General features: G+C 35.3%; 1 protein-coding gene across 1 annotated transcript in view; it reads right to left on the bottom strand.

Moving 5' to 3' along the window:
• The window catches only part of LOC129500367 (zinc finger protein 850-like), a 103,721-nt gene that overhangs the window by 62,830 nt on the left and 19,812 nt on the right, over positions 1 to 21,079 (bottom strand). The window contains 3 exon segments of the mRNA XM_055310746.1: positions 1,655 to 1,708; positions 2,980 to 3,078; positions 3,377 to 3,503. Of these exon segments, the coding sequence (XP_055166721.1) occupies positions 1,655 to 1,708; positions 2,980 to 3,078; positions 3,377 to 3,503 (280 nt within the window).

Raw genomic sequence — 21,079 nt, forward strand, 5'->3', positions numbered from 1 at the left:
ACTTCACTTTTTTTATAAGCTCAATTTAATAATTGTTTTGAATAAGAAAAAATGAATAACAAACACTTTGGGTGAAAAATTTCTAGAGTATAATTACACGGTCTCCAAGTATTACTACATGGATTATTTAGTAATGATAAGTGGGAAAATGTACCTTTCTAATGGAAAGATCTGGTAGTCATCTCCAACAACCTGATCAAAATTACCATTAGTATAATGAAAAAACTTGACTTTGCATTTTGATATCATGAATTAAGAAGTGCACAACCCTAGGGGCACCTGGATGGCATACTTGGTTAAGCAATTGACTCCTGGTTTGGACTCAGGTTATGTTCTCAGGGTCATGAGATGAGCCCCACATTGGGCTCCATGCTCAGAATAGAGTCTGCTTGAAGTTCTCTCTTCCTCTCCTGCCTTTCCCATTTGTGTGTGCTCTCCCACTCTCTCTCAGAAATAAATAAATAAATCTTTTTAAAAATGAAGTACACAATCCTAATTAAGTATCAGATCAGACGAAATTGCCTAATGTGACTCTACTCATGGGGCTGCAATTAGATAAATCCTGAATGTAAAATATTACAGGACAAATTAACTCTCACTATTGAAAATATTCTTATTTTGAAAAACAACAAAAAAATATGCAAGACACTGTTCTTGATTCCAAGATGAAAACAGCATAGAATAATTTATTTTTTAAAAGGTACACGTTTCTGAACATGATGCAATAAAATTGGACATATGTATTATATACCTTGCTGGAAAAGATTTCAAAATAGTCTTCTTTTAAAAAATCAATCATGAAAAATGTGAAAAATTTATTTACAAAAGTATAGAAGAAAGGAAGTTTATTTTTTTAAAGATTTTATTTATTTATTCATGAGAGACACAGAGAGAGAGGCAGAGACACAGGCAGAGGGAGAAGCTAAGGGAGAAGCAGGCTCCATGCAGGGAGCCCAATTCAGGACTAGATCCCAGGACCCCAGGATCACTCCCTGGGCCGAAGGCAGGCACTCAACTGCTGAGGCACCCAGACATCCCAGGAAGTTTCAATTAGAAATTGAAATTGGAGAATATGGAAGACAACTTCATTATGCAAATATATTTATATTATAATATTGATATATCTAAAAGCTTATTAAGAAAAGAAGGCAGGGACCCCTGGTTTGCTCAGTGGTTTAGCGCCTGCCTTTGGCCCAGGGCGTGATCCTGGAGTCATGGGATTGAGTCTCACATCAGGCCTGCATGGAGCCTGCTTCTCCCTCTGCCTATCTCTGGCTCTCTCTCTCTCTCTCTCTCTCTCTCTCTCTCTTTCTTTCTCTCTCTGTGTCTCTCATGAATAAATAAATAAAATATTAAAAAAAGAAAGGAAGGCATATGACAAAGTGTTTTAGAGAAAATCCATGATGCATTTATATACATCTAATGTGTATTTGTATATATAAATACATGTAATATGTGTGCTATAGTTAGCTATTTATGGGATGTAAAAACTCACTTTAAAAATTGAATTTAAAAAGTTAACTTCTATCTGTTCACAAGCATTTAAGATGAAAGTATGTTTACTATACTCCCCTTGATTTGACATGGAGAGGCAAAATAGCTTTTGAGTTAAGAGATGTACAATTTGCTTTTAAACCTTATCTCCAACACTTACTAGTTGTTGGCTTTGGACAAGTTACTTCAAGTTTTTGTGTCTCAGTTTCCTCTTCTGTAAATAGGAAAAATAATATTTTTGAAAAATAAAAAGCCTAATCACATCACAGCTCTGTTTAAAATCTTCTACTTCTTTCCATCTCACTCAGGAAAAGTTTAATCACAATTTACAAGGTCATCATAAACTGACTCTTTCTATGTGCTCATACCTCTCTGATCACAGATCAAACTCCTCTCCTCTTTGTTTACTCATTCCCCCATACTGGCCACTTTGGTACTCCTCATACACAATGAGCCTGCCTGCTTCAGGACTTTTGTACTTACTGTGCCCTTTACCCTGAATCATCCATGTTTATGACCTTTTCCCTCTCTCCCACTCTATTTTATGCTGATTGCATGCATCATGCAATTATTTGATCCTCCTCCCTTAGTTCAATTTTGTCTTGTCTACAACCTCTGCTGTCCCATTGCAAGCACATAACCTTTATACCCAAAACTCTCTACAAAGGTGACTGCAATCACTCCCAGGGCTCCAACTATTATAGCTCTGTGAAACTTTTCCACCTTTCAATCTTTAGTTATTTTTCCTGGTTGTGGCATTTGAACAGCAATCAATTCTACAATTGCAATTAATTCTACATTTTGAAAGATATTTATGGATTTTTTAAAGTTTTAGATTTAAATTCCAGTTAGTTAATGTGCAACGTGCAGTATAATATTAATTTCAGGTGTATAATATGGTGATTCAACACTTCCATATAATACCTGGTATTCATCACAGCAAGTGCACTCCTTAATCCCCATCAACTATTTTCCTCAATCCCTATGCTATAAATTTTTTCATAGCTGATATATTTTATAATGTCTATGTTTCCTAGAAAAATATTCTCCACAACACCGAATATAAGGAAATGTTGGCTCAAAGAATGAATACATGAATAAAATTAATTTAAAAATGGAATGTATTTAATACCAAAATGTTTAAAGGAGTGACATATGTATAGACCAAAAGGCAAGAAAGAATGAACTAATGGGAATTAGATCTCACATAAAAGTAGATGTTTCTAAAAAAAAAAAAAGGTAGATGTTTCTCATTAAAATTACTAGGAATAAACAGAAAATAAGAGAAAAGAAGCATAGATAGTATTAAGTTGAAGGTGAAAGTGTGGGCATTTGGAAGTTCATGATGATGAGGATTACTTTTCTTAATAGTTGTGGGTGTTTGAGGGGAAATTCCTCCAAGCATCTCAAAGATGTGGTCTCCTCACTGAGCATCTGGTTTATACCCTACATTCCTCTTCCCTTACATAATCCTCAATCACTTACCTAGGTACGGGCCCCTTGTCAGCTCACCGTCAAAAACACTCCAAGGCTCCTTCCCTTGCTCCAATAAAGAGATCACATCTGGCTTGGGAATGCAAATTCCTACTCATAAGAGAACAAAAGAGACTTTTTATGTTGTAGCTGTTTCAGGACTCAAATCCTATCCTGCGATCAGCAAATAAAATATGATGTCACTATTGGAAGGGCCACACAAAAAAAGAAAAGGTAGAGTTTTGGCCGTAGGCCCAATGACACCATACATTCCCAACTCTACAAAGCTCATTTCTTTAGGAATAGGGAAAAGAAACACATAGAATATATGAAAGAAGTTGAGAAATTCTTCTCAGGGGAAGCAAATATTCAGGAGGGCTGTAGACTTTTTGGAGAAAGATATACTTACCGACTGAGACCAGGTTGCTGTAATTCTCCAACATTACATATTTGTACAAATTCCTTTGAGTTGAATCCAGGCATTCCCACTCTTCCTCAGAAAAGTCTATAGACACATCCCTGAATATCACAAATCCCTGAAACAAAAACCCTGTGTTATACTTGTATAATGAAAATAAATGACTTCAAGGTAGAAGAGATGAGAAACATAAAAAGAGAAGTAAAGGAGAGTTTTAGAGGAAAGGAGTGAAATGGAACACAAACAGGTTGGGCTCAATACCTGTGATAAGGGTGAAGATTAGAGTTAGTGTTATTCAATGAGCAGGCCTCACACAACCCAATTTCTGCAGATAAAAACTCCTGTACAGAATGAGAGAATTCCAAGATCCATTCTGGTTTTAAAATATACTAAATACAATTAAGAAGAATATCTATTTAAAAACCTAACTGATATATAGTATATTCTCAGTAAAGGGAAGTACCCTCTTGCTTCCCCTTCCCCCCTGAAAAATCAAGTTATAAATAATTGGTAAGCTCTGGGAAAGGTATAAGAGGATAAAATTTTAGAATAACAAGAATATAGGGACACCTGGGTGGCTCAGAGGTTGAGCATCTATCTGCCTTTGGCTCAGGGCATGATCCCAGAGTCCTGGGATCAAGTGCCAAAATTGAGTCCCACATCAGGCTCCCTGCATGGAGCCTGCTTCTCCCTCTGCCTATGTCTCTGCCTCTGTGTGTGTGTGTCTCTATGAATAAATAAATAAAATATTTTTAAAAAAGAATATAAAGATCCTAACATTTTCAACAATCAGAAAGTAGGTCACATGAAAGGTACCAGAAAATAGAAACAGGATGCCCTGCTCAATAGTGCCTTGAAATGAAGAAACAAAATTAAAAATGTAACACATTTTGCAATACTGAGAATGAACTCTCTACTAGAGTCACTCTTAAGATTTTATTTATTTATTTATTTGAGAGAGAGAGAGAGGGAGGGAACACAAGCAAGGGGGAGGGGCAAAGGGAGAATGAGAAGCAGAATCCCTGCTGAGCAGGGAGCCCAAGGTGGGGCTCAATCCCAGGACCCTAGGATCATGACCTGAGTCAAAGGCAAACTCTTAAGCAGCTGAACCAACCAGACACCCCAAGGTCTACCCTTTCAGCAAATTTCAAGTACATAACATAGTATAATTAACTATAATCACCATGGTGTACATTAGATACCCAGAGTTTATTCATATATAACCAAAGGCCTCTACCCTCTGACAAACATATCTCTATCTCCTCCAACCCAGTCCTTAGTAACCTCCATATTATTCTGCTTCTGTGAATTGGACTTTTTTTTTAGATCTCACACATAAGTGAGATCATTACAGTATTTGCTTTTCTCTATGTCTTCTAGATATATCAATGTTTTTGCAAATGGCAGGATTTCCTTCCTTCTCATGGGTGAATAATATTGTACTATATATGTCCCTGTCTATCTATCTATAAAGATAGCCATGTCTATTTTATCCATTCATCCATCAGTGGACACTTAGATTGTTTCCATATCTTGGCTATTGGCAATAATGCTGCAATAAAAATGAACATGGTAGTGCAGATATCTCTTCAGGATACTGATTTTGATTTCTTAGGATATATACTCCGAGGTAGGACTGCTGAGTCACATAGTAATTCAATTTTTAATTTCTTGAGAAATCTCCATACTGTATCCCACAGTGGCTGTGCCACTTTATATTTCAACCAACAGTCTATAAATGTTTCTTTTTCTCCACTTCCTCACCAATGATTAGCTATTGTCTTTTTGGTAAAAGCCATCTTAACAGGTACGAGGTGATATCTCCTTGCAGTCTTCAGCTTTCTCTAGTGATTAGTGATGTTAAGCTCTTTTTATACCAGCTGGCCATTAATATATCTTTTTTGGAAAAATGTCTATTCAGGTCCTTTCCCCATTTATAAATCAGGGTATTTGTGTGTGTGTGTGTGTGTGTGTGTGTGTGTGTGTGTGTTTGTTGTTTTTTTTTTTTGCTATTGAGTTATATAAATCCTTATAATTTTAGATATTTACGGTTTTAGATATATGGTTTACAAATATTTTCTCTCATTCCATGCATTGCTTTTTCATTTTGTTTACGGTTTCCATTGCTAGGCAGAAACTTTTTTGTTTGATGTAGTCCTACCTGTTTATTTTTGCTTTTGTTGCCTATGCTCTTCATGTCATATCCAAATTCATTGCCCAGATGAATGTCAAAAACCTGTCTCCCTATGTTTTCTTCTAATAGTTTTATGGTTTCAGGTCTTACATTTTCTTCACTTCTTCATTCTTTTTTTCTCTCCTTCACTTTTTCCTGACTGGATAATGTCAAATGACTTGTCTATGACCTCACAGATTCATTCTTCTGCTGGGTTAAGTCTGCTGTTCATGCATCCTATTGCTTTTTTTCATTTCATTCACTGTATTTTTCAGCTCCATATTTTGTTTTTCTTTTTCATGATTTCTATCTCCTTGTTAAACTTTGTTAGTATATTGGTTTTCTGACGTCATTGAATTATCTTACTGTATTTTCTTCTCACCGAGCCTCCTAAAACAATGATTATTGAATTTTTTATTGGGTAAATTGCATATCTTTATTTCTTTAGGGTCAATCACTGTGAAATTATCATGTTCCCCTGGTAGTGCCATGTTTCCTTGATGTTCCTTCAAGTTTTACATTGTGTGTTCACATTTGGAGAAGCAGATTCTTCCTCTAGTCTTTGCTGACTTGCTTCAAGAGAGAAATACTTTCTTTCTTTTTTTTTTTTTGAGAAATACTTTCTTTCAGCCTTTTCTGTGGACCTGTATTCTAAGGTAGTAAAGGATGTGTTATATCAATGCCAGGGTGTAAAAGAGCAAAAAGTTACACAAGAAATCAAGAAAGAGGAAAAAAAAGCTTTAGCATAGTGGCAAGAGAAGATTCCCATATAAATATAAAATACAAAGTGTAGGACAACAGGTGCTAAGTAAGCATAAAGAAAAATCTGTCCACATGGGATCAGTAGGCAGATGGAAGACTATGAGACACTCCCCAGCTAACAATGTTCTACCCTGTGAAAACTGCATTTTGCATTAGTGAAAATTAACATTGCTTCTAAGCTTTTGCTATAATTATACAAGCAATGTTTCCATGAACAATATCCTTGTGTGTTTGTCTGACATCACCAGGATAAAATCCTAGAATTGGAAGTGCTGGCCAACACTACATGGATTTTAAAGTTGGAAAGAAATGTCCAACTGACCTCTATTGAGGCAATACCTACCAATTCATTCTACCCACCTGGATGGTGTGAGAATATTCTTCCCCACACTATGGCTGGCATAATTAATACCAAATTTCTTTATCTTTGCCAATGTAAGAAGTAAAACTGGAAGTTCTCATTTATATTTCAAATATTTATTTTTTATATATATTTTTTATTTTATTTTATTTTTATTATTTATTTTTATAATATTATAAGGTTGAGTACTTCTGTCTAGTTCTTACTGCAGTTCCTATACTATGAATTTTTTTTTATATTCTGGCTAGATCTTAATGAGGTTTTTGTGCTTTTCTCTTATTGAGATTAGTAATAACTTATAATTTGCTACAAATGTACCATAGTTTTGTCACTTGTAGAATAGGCAAAAAGTCATACTTGTCAATCTGACAAGGGACTCCTGGGTTCTCATTATTAAAAAATATGACATTCTGTTCAATCTGACATGGAACATTCACCAAGATAGACCACATTCTGGAGCATAAAATATACCCTAACACTTAAAAGAATAGAAATCATATAATATCTACTCTCAAATAATAATAGTATTAAGCTAGAAATCAACAGAAAGATAATTAGAAAATTCCAAAATATAAGAAGATTGAACAGATTTCTAATAGATAGGTCAAAGAAGAACTTTCAAGAGAAATTTAAAAACATTTTAACTAAGTGAAAATGAAAACACAGACTATAAAAATTTATGGGATGAAGCAAAAGCAGTGCTCAGAGGGAAATTTATATATATTATGTATATATTAGAAAAGAAGACCTGAAACCAAAAATCTAAGTTCCACCTTAAGAAACTAGAAAAAGAAAAAATCCAAAGGAAGCAGAAAAAATAAATAATAAGAGAGCAAAAATCAATGAAGTTGAAAACAGGAAATCAATACAGAAAACTAAAAAATATTTTTAAAACATCAATAAAACAAATAAGCCTTTAGTTAGGCTAACTAAGAAAAATACAGAAGACATGAATTACTAATATAAGAAATGAAAGAGGGGACAGCATTCCATTGTATAGATATTAAAAGTTAATTAAAAATACAAGAAACGGGGATCCCTGGGTGGCGCAGCGGTTTGGCGCCTGCCTTTGGCCTGGGGCGCGATCCTGGAGACCCTGGATCAAATCCCACGTCGGGCTCCCGGTGCATGGAGCCTGCTTCTCCCTCTGCCTGTGTCTCTGCCTCTCTCTCTCTCTCTCTCTCTCTCTCTCTCTGTGTGTGTGTGTGTGTGTGTGTGTGTGTGTTTGTGACTATCATAAATAAATAAAAATTTAAAAAAAAATAAAAAATAAAAATAAAAAAATACAAGAAACATGCCCATACATTTGATAAATGAAATGGAATTATTCTTTGAAAGATATAATATGCCAAAACTCATACAAGATGAAGAAGACTGGATAGCTCTGGTGGCGCGGCGCTTTAGCGCCGCCCACATCCCGGGGTATGATCCTGGAGACCGGGATCGAGTCCCGTGTCGGGCTCTGTGCGTGGAGCCTGCTTCTCTCTCTGTCTGTGTCTGTGCCCTTCTCTGTGTGTGTGTGTGTCTCTATGAATAAAAGAATAAAATCTTTAAAAAAGAGATGAAGAAGACTATCTGAATAGGTGTAGACATATAAATGAAATTGAGTCAATAATTCATAACCTTCCAAAACAGAAAGCACCAGGCCTAGATGGATTCACCGGTTAATTCTATCACACAATTGAGGAAGAAATTGTTCCAATTCTCTACAATGTCTTTCAGAAAATAAAAGCAGAAGTATTACTTCCCAAATCATTCTGAGGTCAATATTACCCTAACCCCAAAACCAGATAAAACATTACAAAAAAAGAAAGCTGCAGACCAGTATCTTTCATGAACAGGGATGTAAAAATCCTCACAAAACAATAGCAATTGAATCCAAGAATATATAAAAATAATTATTCACACCATGACAAAATGGGATTTATCCCAAATACAAAAGGTGGGCTCAACCTTTGAAAATAAATTAATGTGATCCACCACATGAACAGACTAAAAAATAAAAATCACATGATCAATATATGCAGTAAAAGCATTCAACAAAATCTAACACTCATTTGTGATAAAACACTCACAGACAGGGGAAGATGGCAGCACAGTAGGAGGATCCTAGGCTCAATTTGTCCCATGAACACAAGTAGATAACTATCAGATCATTCTAACTACCCCAGAAATCAACCTGAAGACTGACAGGACAAACTACACAACTAAAGGGAGAAAAGAGGCCACCTTGAAGAAGGTAGGAAATGTGGGGACATGCTTCATGGGAGAAAAAGATCACTGGTTCTGCAGAGGGGAGGGAGCCATGGCCATAGATAAGGGTGAGAGAGGAACACACAAGGGAACACACAAGGAGAAAGTTTCCCCAAAACCTTTAGCTTAGAAAATAAGAGGGCTGAACTACTGGAGTTCTTGCAATCAATGGGGCATAAAGCCTGGAGTTTTAAAAGTCAGCAGCCTTGGCTGGGATAGAGCCTGGAGGGCACTGTGCTGCTCCTAGAGAGAAGGCAAACAATCCAGGGACAGACAGCATGGAAACAGCGATTTGAGGAACACCTGGGACACAGAGTTAGGAGATTATTTACTCTTCTTAGAGTGTATTAGTGAGAGTGTTCACAGAGACACCTCTCTGTAAACAAATGGCCAGTACCATTTACCTCCCCGTCCCCTCAGTATAAACATAGAGCCACCTGCAGGAAGCAGCGCAGCTCCACCACTGGCTGCCTAACTTGAAAATACCAAGACTTACCCCCCTCTGCTCTGAAGGGACTGCCCTTCTCAGTCATTCCTGCCTCAGTTCCAGTGTGGCAGGACCTTCCCTCAGAAGACCAGCATAAACCCCTGACCACACCATGTCTCCCAAACAGAGAATTCTGCAGGACATCAGTTCTGGTGGAGATGAGTCAGGTTGGATTTCACAAGCACACCAGAACACACCTAATTAAAACTCATTCAGGCCAAGAGCCAAATGGCTCACAGCACAGCATGCAAGGAGAGCCTCTGCAGACGTCTGGGCTGAAGGACAGAGCAATAAAAACACAATAACAAAGCATACGAAGCACACATCAGAGACCTCCCTGAAGCACCAGGCCCTAAGCACTACATGACCTTTTTCAGAAAGTCATTACTTTCAGGATCAGGAAACATAATTGGCTTTCTTTTTCCTTTTAGATTTTATTTATTTATTCATGAGAGACACACGGAGAGGCTTTCTAACACACACAAGAAGGCAGAGACCTAGACAAAAAGCAAAGATGGCGGAATTTATCCCAAATAAAAGAACAAGATGAAGCCAGGGCAAGAGATGTATATGAAACAGATATAAATAATATACCTGATGTAGAATTTAAAGCAACAATCATAAGGATATTACTAGGCATGATAAAAGAAGACATTGATGAGACCCTTACCACAGAGATAAAGGGTTAAAAAGGAATGAAAAAGAAAGACTGAGAGAAAGAAAAAGAGGGAAGGAAGGAAGGAAGGAAGGAAGGAAGGAAGGAAGGAAGGAAGGAAGGAAGGAAGGAAGGAACTTCCCAAAACTGAATCAGAAATAAATAGAAAATCTGAATAGACTGATTACCAGAAAATAAATTGAATTAGTAATCAAAAGTCTCCCAACACACAGAAGTCCAGGGCCAGACAGTTTCACAGATGAACTCTATCAAACATTTTAAAAAGAATTAATACCTATTTTTCTCAAACTATTCCAAATAATGGAAGAGGAAGGAAAGCTTCCAAATTCATTCTATGAGATCAGCATTACCCTGATACCAAAACCAGATAAAAATACCACTAAAAAAGAGAACTACAGACCAATATCCCTGATGAACATACACAAAAATCTGGTGGGTGTGTAAATTGATTCAACTACTTTGGAAAACAATATGGAGGTTCCTCAAAAAATAAATATAGATTTACTATATGATCCAGCAATTCCACTTCTAGGTATATAGCCAAAGGAAAAGAAAACAGAATTTTGACTGCATATATACAATCCCATGTTTATCAGATCATTATTTGCAATAGCCAAAATACGGAACCAACCTGAATACCCCTCAAAGGATAACCAGATAGAAAAGATGTGGTTCATATACACAAAGGAATATTATTCAGTCATGAGAAAGGAGGATATCCTTGTATTCTAAGCGAGATAAGTCAAAGACAAGTACTGTATATTATCACTTATATATGGAATCTAAAAAAAAACTAAATGTGTAAAAAACAGAGTAAAATGGGTACAAGGGGATGGTGGACGTGGATATGAACAATGACACTAAAGGGCACAAACTTGCAGTCAGTAGTAAATAAGCCATAGGACCCAATGCATGATATAATGAATATAGATAATAATATTGTACTATAATTATATAATGTGAAAAATACTGCTACATTAGCCATATTATAATATATAAATGTATGAAAATAATACACTGTACACCTTAACCCTAGGCAATGTTACAGGTCAAATTTATTTAGTACAAAAAGATCAATAGAACAAAATAGTCCAGAAACAATTGTATATAATCACTGATCTTTGAGAAAATAGCAAAGGCAATATAATGGACCAAAGACAGACTTTTCAATAAACGGTGCTGGAAAAATTGCACCCACATGCAAAAATGAATCTAAACAGAGCATCTTGCACAAAAATTACTAAAACATGGGCAATAGATTTATATGTAAAATACAAAACTATAAAACTCCTATAAGTTAATATAGTAGAAAATCTAGAAGACTCTGGGTTTGGTGATGACTTTCCAGCAACACCAAAGGCGTGATTTATGAAAGAAATAATTGGTAAACTGGACTTCATTAAAATAATGAAAGAAATAATTGGTATGAAAGAATGGTATGGTATGGTATGAAAGAATGGTATGAAAGAATAATGAAAGAAATAATTGGTAAGCTGGACTTCATTAAAATTAAAAACTCTTATTATCTGAAAGACAATCTCAAGAGAATTAGAACAAAGCCACAGAATGGGAGAAGACATTTGTAAAAGACACTTCTGATAAAAGACTATTATCCAGACTATTGTTTTAAATACTTTAAACTCAATAGGAAAATAAACAACCACATTTTAAAAATGGGCCAAAGGATGCCTGGGTGGCTCAGTGGTTGAGCATCTGCCTTCAACTCAGGCATGATCCCAGCGTTCTGGGATCAAGTCCTGCATCGGGCTTCCCATGATCCTCCCTCTGCCCATGTCTCTACCACTCTGTGCCTCTCATGAATAAATAAATAATTAAAATATTTTTAAAAATTTTAATGGGACAAACCTGAATAAAAATCTCATTAGAGAAGATATGCAGATAGAAAATAAGCCCATAAAATAATGCTCTACATCATAAGTCAACAGGGAAATGCAAATTAAAATAACAACAAGATACCAGTACACACTTATTAGAATTGCCAAAATCTTAAACACTGACAATACCAAATGCTGATGAGGATGGAAAGTAACAGAAACTTTCATTCATTACTAGTGGAAATGCAAAATGGTTCAGATACTTTGGTGGTTTCTTATAAAACTAAACATTTTTAACATATGATGAAGTTGGGCTTCTAGGTATTTACCCAAAAGAGGTGAAAATTTATGACTACACAAAAACCTGCAAATGGATGTCCCTCAATAGATGAATGGATAAATAAAGTGTGGTGTATATATACTTTGTATATATACTTATATATATAAGTGTGATACACACACACACAATGGAATATTACTCAGCCACCAAAAAGAATGAAATCTTGCATTTGCAATGACATGGATGGAAGTAGAGGATATTATGCTAAATGAAATAAATCAGTCAGAGAAAGACAAATACCATGTGATTTCATTCATATGTGGAATTTAAAAGACAAAACTGATGAACATAGGGGAAGGGAAGGGAAGGAAAAATAAAATAAAATGAAAACACAGAGAGACAAACCATAAGAGACTCTTAGGTATAGGAAACAAACAGGGCTGCTGGAAGGGAGATGGGTGGAGGGATGGAGTAATTGGGTGATGGGGATTAAGGAAGGCACTTGATGTAATGAGCACTGGGTGTTATTTGCAACTGATGAATCACTGAATTCTACCTCTGAAACTAATTTTTTTAAAAGAAAGCATATGAAAACATAAATCTAACTGGTAAAAACAAAGACAAAATATTGCAATACTGTAATTGTGCCACATATATTTTAACACCAATAAAAAGTTTAAGATGTAAGTATTAAGAATAACCATAACCAGAAAAATCTGCTAATGAAAATACAATATAAAAAAATTGAAAAACAATTACATAATGTGTGTATGTGGAGGGAAATAAAGTGTATAGCTTATGTATGCAATTGAAATTAAATCGATAGCTTAAAATAGCTGTCATAACTATAAATTATTTTATTCAAGTCTCATGGTAACTACAAATGAAAAACTTATATTAGATAAACAAAACATAAAGGAAAAGAATCACAATATATCAGTACAAAAAGTCATCAAACTATAATGAAGAAAACAAAAAAAGGAAGAGAGGAACAAGAGAACTACAAAACTGATAAAATACTAACAAAATTAAAATAAGTTCCTACTTATTAATAGTTAATTTAAATGTAAATGGACTAAACTCCCCAGTCAAAAGACATAGACTGGCTGAAAAAACAGACTGAAAAAAAAAAAAAAACCCAAAACCATAAACAAGACCCAAACAAATGCTGTCTGTAAAATACTTACTTCAGAATTAAGGACACATTGGCTGAAAATGTGAGGCAGAGAAGATATTTTATGCACATGGAACAAAAGAAAGCAGGGGTGGCTTTACTTTTATAAAAAAAACTCTAAGTCACAAATCTTCACAAAAATCAAAGTGTCATATTATGATAAAAGGAACAATTCAACAAGAATACATAACAATTATAAATATACATGCACCTAATAACAAAGCACCTAAACGTATAAAGCCAACATTGACAGATCTAAAAGGAAAACAGCAATACAATAATCATAGGAAGCTTCAAAATCCCACTGTCACTAATGGAGAGATCATCCAAACAGAAAACCAATAAGAAATGTAGAACTAAACAACAAAATAGACTAAATGAATCTAACACTCATATATAGAGTATTCCACTCAAGTAATCAGCAGATTACTACTCATTCTTCTTAAGCATATATGCAACATTATTCAGTACATCACATGCAGTCATAAAACAAGTCTTAATAAATTTAAGAAGATTGGAAATTATTCCAAGTATCTTTCCATATCACAACAGAATAAAACCATTTATCAATAATGGAAATAAAATGGGAAAATTTATAAATAAATAGAAATTACAGATCCAATGCAATCTCTATCAAAATACCAATGGCATTTCTTTTTACAGAAATAGGAAAAAATTAAAATTCATTTAGAACCACAAAAAAACACTGAACAGTGAAAGCATTTTTAAGCAAGAACAACAAAGCAGGAGATATTAAGTGCCCTGATTTTATAACATGTTACAAAGTTACAGTAATCAAAACAGTATGGTACCAGCACAAGAACATGTGCATAAACCAATGGGATAGAATAGCCCGGACATAAACCTCACATATATGGCCAAGTAATCTCTGAGAAGGGCACCAATACAACATAGGGAAAGGATAGGCCCTTCAATAAGTGGTGTTGAAAAAATTGGTTATCAACACACACAAAAAATGAAATTGGACCTTTGTTTCACACCATAAACAAAAAAATTAACTGAAAAAGGATTAAGTATTTAAACATAAACCAGATGGACTTAACAGACATACACAAAACATTCCCTTCAAAAGAAACAGACTTCACATTCGTCTCAAGCACAAACGAAACATTCTCGGAATCATATTGTAGGCTACAATACAAGCCTTAATAAATTTCAGAAGACTGAAATCATATCAAGCATCTTTTCTGACCACAATGATACAAAACTAGAAATCAATTACAAGAAGAAAACTGGAAAATTCACAAATACAATCAAATGGGATTTACTCCATGGATGCAAGAATAGCTTAAACACCCACAACTTAATGAGAAACCCACATTAGCAAAATAAAGGATAAAAATCATATAATCATCCCAACAGGTACAGAAAAAAACATTTGACAAAATTCAACATCCATTTATGATAAAAATTCTTAATGAAGGAGGTATAGTGAAGAAATACCTCAACATAATAAAGGCCACACACGTAGACATAAAATATAATTTCTCCCTATCAAGGTATTTGACTTTTAGTATAGCTTTTAAATTTTATTTATTTATTTATTTATTTATTTATTTATTTATTTATTTATTTATTTATTTATTTATTTATGATAGTCACACACACACAGAGAGAGAGAGAGAGAGAGAGAGAGAGAGAGGCAGAGACACAGGCAGAGGGAGAAGCAGGCTCCATGCACCGGGAGCCCGATGTGGGACTCGATCCCGGGTCTCCAGGATTGCGCCCTGGGCCAAAGGCAGGCGCCAAACCGCTGCGCCACCCAGGGATCCCTAGTATAGCTTTTAAATTTTTAAATTTAATTCCAGCTTTATTAATATAATTGACTATAATTCTGCTTAAGGTGTACATGTTGATATGACATGCATGTTGCAAAATGATTAGCATCATAGTGTTAGCTAATACCTCCATCATGTAATATAATTACCTTTTCTTTTTTGCAGTTATTGAGACATTTACTATCACTCAGCATCTTTCAAGTATTTAATACAGTATTTAGTCACCATGCTGTACGTTAGATCCCAAAAGCTTATTCATCTTATAAGTAAAAGTTTGTACCCTTTGGCCAGCATCTCCCCATATCCCCCACCATCCTGTGGTAACAACCACTATACTGTTTCTATGAGTTCACCTATTTCAGATTCCACATACATGTGATATCCTATAATATTTTTCTTTCTCTGGCTTATTTCACTTAGCATAATCCCCTCAGAGTTGATATAAGCTGTCACAAGTAGCAAGATTTCCTTTTGAACACATTCATATATATAACTTCTCCTTTATCCATTCATCCATTGACCAATTTAGGTTGTTTCCATATCTTGGCTATTATAAATAATGCTGCAAGGATATGGAAGTGTACATATGTGGAATTTAAGAAACAACACAGATGAACATAGAGAAAGGAAGAGAGAGAGAGGAAAATGATGCTGTTAAGCATAGAGAACAAATTGAGGAATGCTAGAGGGGAGGTGGGTGGGTGGGGTGATGGGCTATATGGGTGATGGATATTAAAGAGGGCATTTATTGTGATGAACACTGGATGTTTACATGTAACTGATGAATCACCAAATTCTACTCCTGAAACTAATATTACACTATATGTTAAATAACTCAGGATTTAAACAAAAACTTGAAACAAAAAAGAAATATAACATTAAAAAATGAAATATAGCATTTAAAAAAAGAATGCAGAAGTATATATTTCATTGATATCTGTTTTTATATCCTTTGGATATATACCCAGAAGTGGGATTGCTGGATTATATAAAGTTTTATTTTTAATTTTTAAAGGAACTTCCATACTGTTTTTTCATAGTAGCTGTACAAATCTACATTTCCACAACAGTGCACAGGATTTAATTTTCTCTACATCCTCAACCACACTTGCTAACTCTGGACTTCTTGATAATAGCCATCCTAACAGGTGTGAGGGAATATCTCATTGTGGCTTTGATTTGCATTTCCCTGATTAGTGATGTTGAATTGAATACCTTTTCATATACCTATTACCTATTGCATGTATTCTTTGGAAAAGTGTGTCTTCAATTTTGCCCAATTTTTGTTTAATTTTTATTTATTTATGATAGTCACAGAGAGAGAGAGAGAGGCAGAGACACAGGCAGAGGGAGAAGCAGGCTCCATGCACCGGGAGCCCGACGTGGGATTCGATCCTGGGTCTCCAGGATCGCGCCCCAGGCCAAAGGCAGGCGCCAAACCGCTGCGCCACCCAGGGATCCCAATTTTGCCCAATTTTTAAGTTAGATTTATTGTTTTTTGTTTTTGGTGGGTTTTTTTATGTTTTTTGTTTTTTGGGTTTTTTTTTTTTGGCTACTGAGTTGTATGAGTTTATGTATTTGAATATTAAACCATTTTGAAATATGATTTGCAAATATTTTTTCCCATTCCATAGGTTGCTTTTTCATTTTGTTGATGGTTTCTTTTGCTGTGCAGGAAAATTTTACTTATTTAGTACCACATATTTATTTTTGCTTTTGTTGTTTGTGCTTTTGGTGTCATACACAAGTAATCATTGCCAAGACCAACGTCAAAGAGGTTTTTCTTATATTTTATTCATATGTTAGGGTTTTAGTTATGTTTAAATCTTTAATCCATTTCGAGTTAATTTTTGTTAGTACAAATATGGGTCCAATTCATTTTTTTCCATGTGAATATCCAGTTTTCCCAACACCATCTAATGAAGAAACTATCTTTTCCCCACTGAATGCTCTAGGCTCCTCTGTCAAATATTGGCTGGCTGTATATGTAAGGGTTTACTTCTGGATTCTCAATTCTGTTTCATTGGACTATATGTCCATTTTTATGCCAGTACCAACCAGTCTTAGTTACTATAGCTTTATAGTGTAGTTTGAAATTAGGCAGTGTGATGCCATCATCATTGTTCTGCTTACTCAGGAGTACCGGGGCTATTCATGGTCTTTTATGGCTCCATATAAATTTTTCTATTTCTGTGCAAAATGCCAGTTGATTTTTGACAGAGATTACATTGAACCCATAGATGGCTTTGGGTAGGACATTTTAACAATAATAATTCTTCTGATCCATGAACATGAGATGTCTCTTATTTGTGTCTTCTTCAATTACTTGAATCAAAGTCATAGTTTTTACCACACAGATCTTTCACCTCATTGGTTACGTTTATTTCTACATATTTTATTATTTCTGTTTTCTATATACCTATTGTTTCTATATACCTATTGTTCTGTGTACCTATACGCTATTGTGAATAGTATTTTTTAAAATTTCTTTTTCAGGTATTTTGTTGCTAGTGTATAGAAACACAACTCATTTCTGCATGTTGATTTTGTATCCTACTTTATTGTTTTTATTAGCTCTTAACAGTTTCAAGGTGGAGTCCTTAGGATTTTCTATATATAAGATCATATCATCTAAACAGAGAAAATTCTATTCTTCTCTTCCAATCTGGATGTCTTATACTTATTTTCTCATATCATTGCCCTGGCTAGAAATTCCACTACTATGTTGAATCAGAGTGGTGAGAGTAGACATCCTGGTGCTATTCCCAAACTGGAAGGAAAGCTTTCCCCCTTTCACTGTCAAGTATGATGGTGGCTCTGGGTTTGTCATATTTGGCTTTTATTGTTTGAGGACATTCCTTCTATATCCAAATTTGTTGAGTTCTTTTACCATGAAAAGATGTTGTATTTTGTCAATGCTTTTCTGCACCTGTTGAGATGACCATACGATTTTTATTTTTCATTCTATTAATGTGGTATACCACAATTATTGATTTCTATATGTGAAACTATCCTTGTATCTCAGGGATAAATCCCACTTGATCATGGTGTATGATTCTTTTAATGCCCTACTGAATTCAATGCTAATATTGAGAATTTTTGCATTTATATTCATCAGGATTATTGCCTTGTAATGTTTTCTTTTAGTGTCCTTGTCTAGTTTTAGCATCAGTCAAGGTAAGGTTAACCTTGGGAGTGTTCCTTCCTTTTCAATTTTTGAAAATTTGAGAAGAATTAGCATTAATTCTTTAAATGTTTGATAAAAATCAACAGTAAAGCCATCTGGTGCTTGGTTTTTCTTCTTTGGAAATTTTCGGTTACTGATTGAATCACCTTACAAGTATTGTAATTGGTCTGTCTAGACTTTTTATTCCTTCAAAATTCAGTCTTGATAGGTCATATGTTTCTGGAAATTTATCCACTTCTAGATTATCCAATTTGTTAGCATACAAGTGTTCATAACAGTCTCTTTTGATCCTTTGTATTGCTGTGGTATCAGTTGGAATGGATGATTCAGTCAGTTAAGTGTCTGCCTTTGGCTTAGGTCATGATCCTAGGGTCCTGGGATTGAGCCCTGCATTGGGCTCCCTGTTCAGCAGGTGTATTGCTGTGGTATCAGTTGGAATGGATGATTCAGTCAGTTAAGTGTCTGCCTTTGGCTTAGGTCATGATCTTAGGGTCCTGGGATTGAGCCCTGCATTGGGCTCCCTGTTCAGCAGGAAGTCTGCTTCTCCCTCTCCCTCTATGTGTGCTCTCTCTTTCTCTGTCTCTAATAAGTTTAATAACAAATAAGTCTCTAAAAAATTTAAAAATTTTAAAAAGCAGTTCTTGGAAGTTTAAAGCAATAAATGCATATATAAGGAAAAATGAAAGATTTACAATAACATTAAATGTCAAGGAACTAGAAAAAGAACAGACTAAGGCCAAAGTTAGCAGAAGGAAATAACAAAGAACAGAGTTGAAATAGAGATTAGTAAAGAATAGAAAAGATTAGCAAAGCCAAAATCTGTTTTTGAAAGATAAAATTGACAAAGCTTTATCTAGAATAAGAAAAAAAGCAAAAGGATCCAAATAAAATCAGAAATGAAAGAGGAAACATTCCAATTCCCCTTACTTTATCTTCTGTGAATCCGATAGATAATTGCTTTGTGGTTATTGTGAAACAACAAAAAATATATATAAAACATCTTACAGGGGCACCTAGGTGGCTCTGTCCATTAAGCAGCTGGCTCTTGATTTCAGCTCAGTTCATAATCTCGGGGTCCTGGGATTGAGCCCTGTGTCAGGCTCCACACTGAGAAGACTGCTTGAGCATTCTTTCTCTCCCTCTCCTTTTGCCCCTCCTCCCTGCTCTCTTTCTAAAGTGAATAAATCTTTTAAAAACCTTATAAAATAATCCATTTTAAGCTGATAGATAGCAACTTTAATCACACACAAAAATTCTACTCTTTTACTGCCCCCTTTTGTGTTTTTAATTTTACTATTTTTTTAAATTCTCTTTATATTCTGAATTGATTAACAAATTAGTTATTTTTTATAGTCTTGTTTATTTTATGGTGTCCCATACATCTTGTAGGCTTTCTTCATTCTCTTTCAACCTTTTTTGTTGTTTTTGTTGTTCTCCTTTGACAAGAGTATTTCACAGCCCCTATCTTGTATCTCTCTGGTTTTTTATTTCCTTGGTTTATTCTTCTGTTGATGTTCTCTATTGCATTTCTCATTTCATCAATTCTTCAGCTCCAGATTTGTTTGGTTTGTTATGATTTCTCTGTTGAATTTCTCATTTTACTAATGTGTTATTATCCTGGCTTGTTAAGTTCTATGTTTTGTTGTAGCTCATTGAGTTTCTTTAAAACAGCTAATTTGAATTGTCAGGCAAATCACAGAATTCGTTGTCTTTGAGTTCAGTTATTAGAGAACTATTTAGATCTTGTGATGCCATGTTTCATTGATTCCTCGTGTTTCTTGGAGTTTTGCATTGCTGGTTTCTCATTTGAAGTAGTCATCTCCTCCAAACATTTCTAGTTTGCCTTCAGGTCAGATACTTTTTTATGAGTCCATAACTGGGGCTTTCTCTGTCCTTATAGGAATACATATACTCCATGCTTCTTGTCCCCATGTGGCAGAAATTTTAAGCTTATTCGTTGTCTCTCAACCTTACAACTCACCAGGCTGGCTGCTGGAAACCTCTTTGGTTTTTCCTAAGATAATACTACAGCTCAAGTTTGTGATTTCTCCCTTGCCACAGACTCTGTCCTGTTTTCTGCATGCTGTCTACCAAAACTGGCCCTTATGCCCATACTTGGGAGCATACACAGAGTTAGCTGAAGAATTAGAGTAACTGTGGATTGGGGCATTGGGGGCGCATGCAAGCCATGTGAGGGATCCTTGTGCAAGGTTTTCCCAGCAGCTTGTGATGGGCTTCCTGCTGGAGTCCTGAATGCAGCCAGTAGGAATTGTATTCCTTTAATACACTCTGATATTCTTATATCCTGATCTCTTCCCTCCAAGTCATGCAGGTACTGCCTCAATGCTGTGGGTGCTGCAAGAGAGTAACAGTTTCTTCTGCAGCATCCTATACAAGTAGGGAAGTTGGGGCAATCACTCACTGTTTTTCCCCATGGAAGAAGTCATCACTGGGTAGTTCGGCTCCATAGTGTGCCACCCTGGGGAAGGAGTGGCCTTAGTAAAATTCAACTCACCCCCCCCTTTTTCTTTTTTTTTTGCCAATAGAGTGCTAGTATATCTCCTCAGGATATCTAGAGTTCTACAAAGGCTCTCTCATTTGTGAGTGTCTACTCAAATCAGCACTCTCCAGATTTGCCCTGAATGCAGCCAAGAGGGGCTTGGGCTAGTTGACTCCTGCTAGTTCCATAGTCTGTATCAAGGACTGT

Source organism: Nyctereutes procyonoides, unplaced genomic scaffold, assembly GCF_905146905.1.
Source record: "Nyctereutes procyonoides isolate TBG_1078 unplaced genomic scaffold, NYPRO_anot_genome, whole genome shotgun sequence".
In the NCBI taxonomy this organism is placed as follows: domain Eukaryota; kingdom Metazoa; phylum Chordata; class Mammalia; order Carnivora; family Canidae; genus Nyctereutes; species Nyctereutes procyonoides.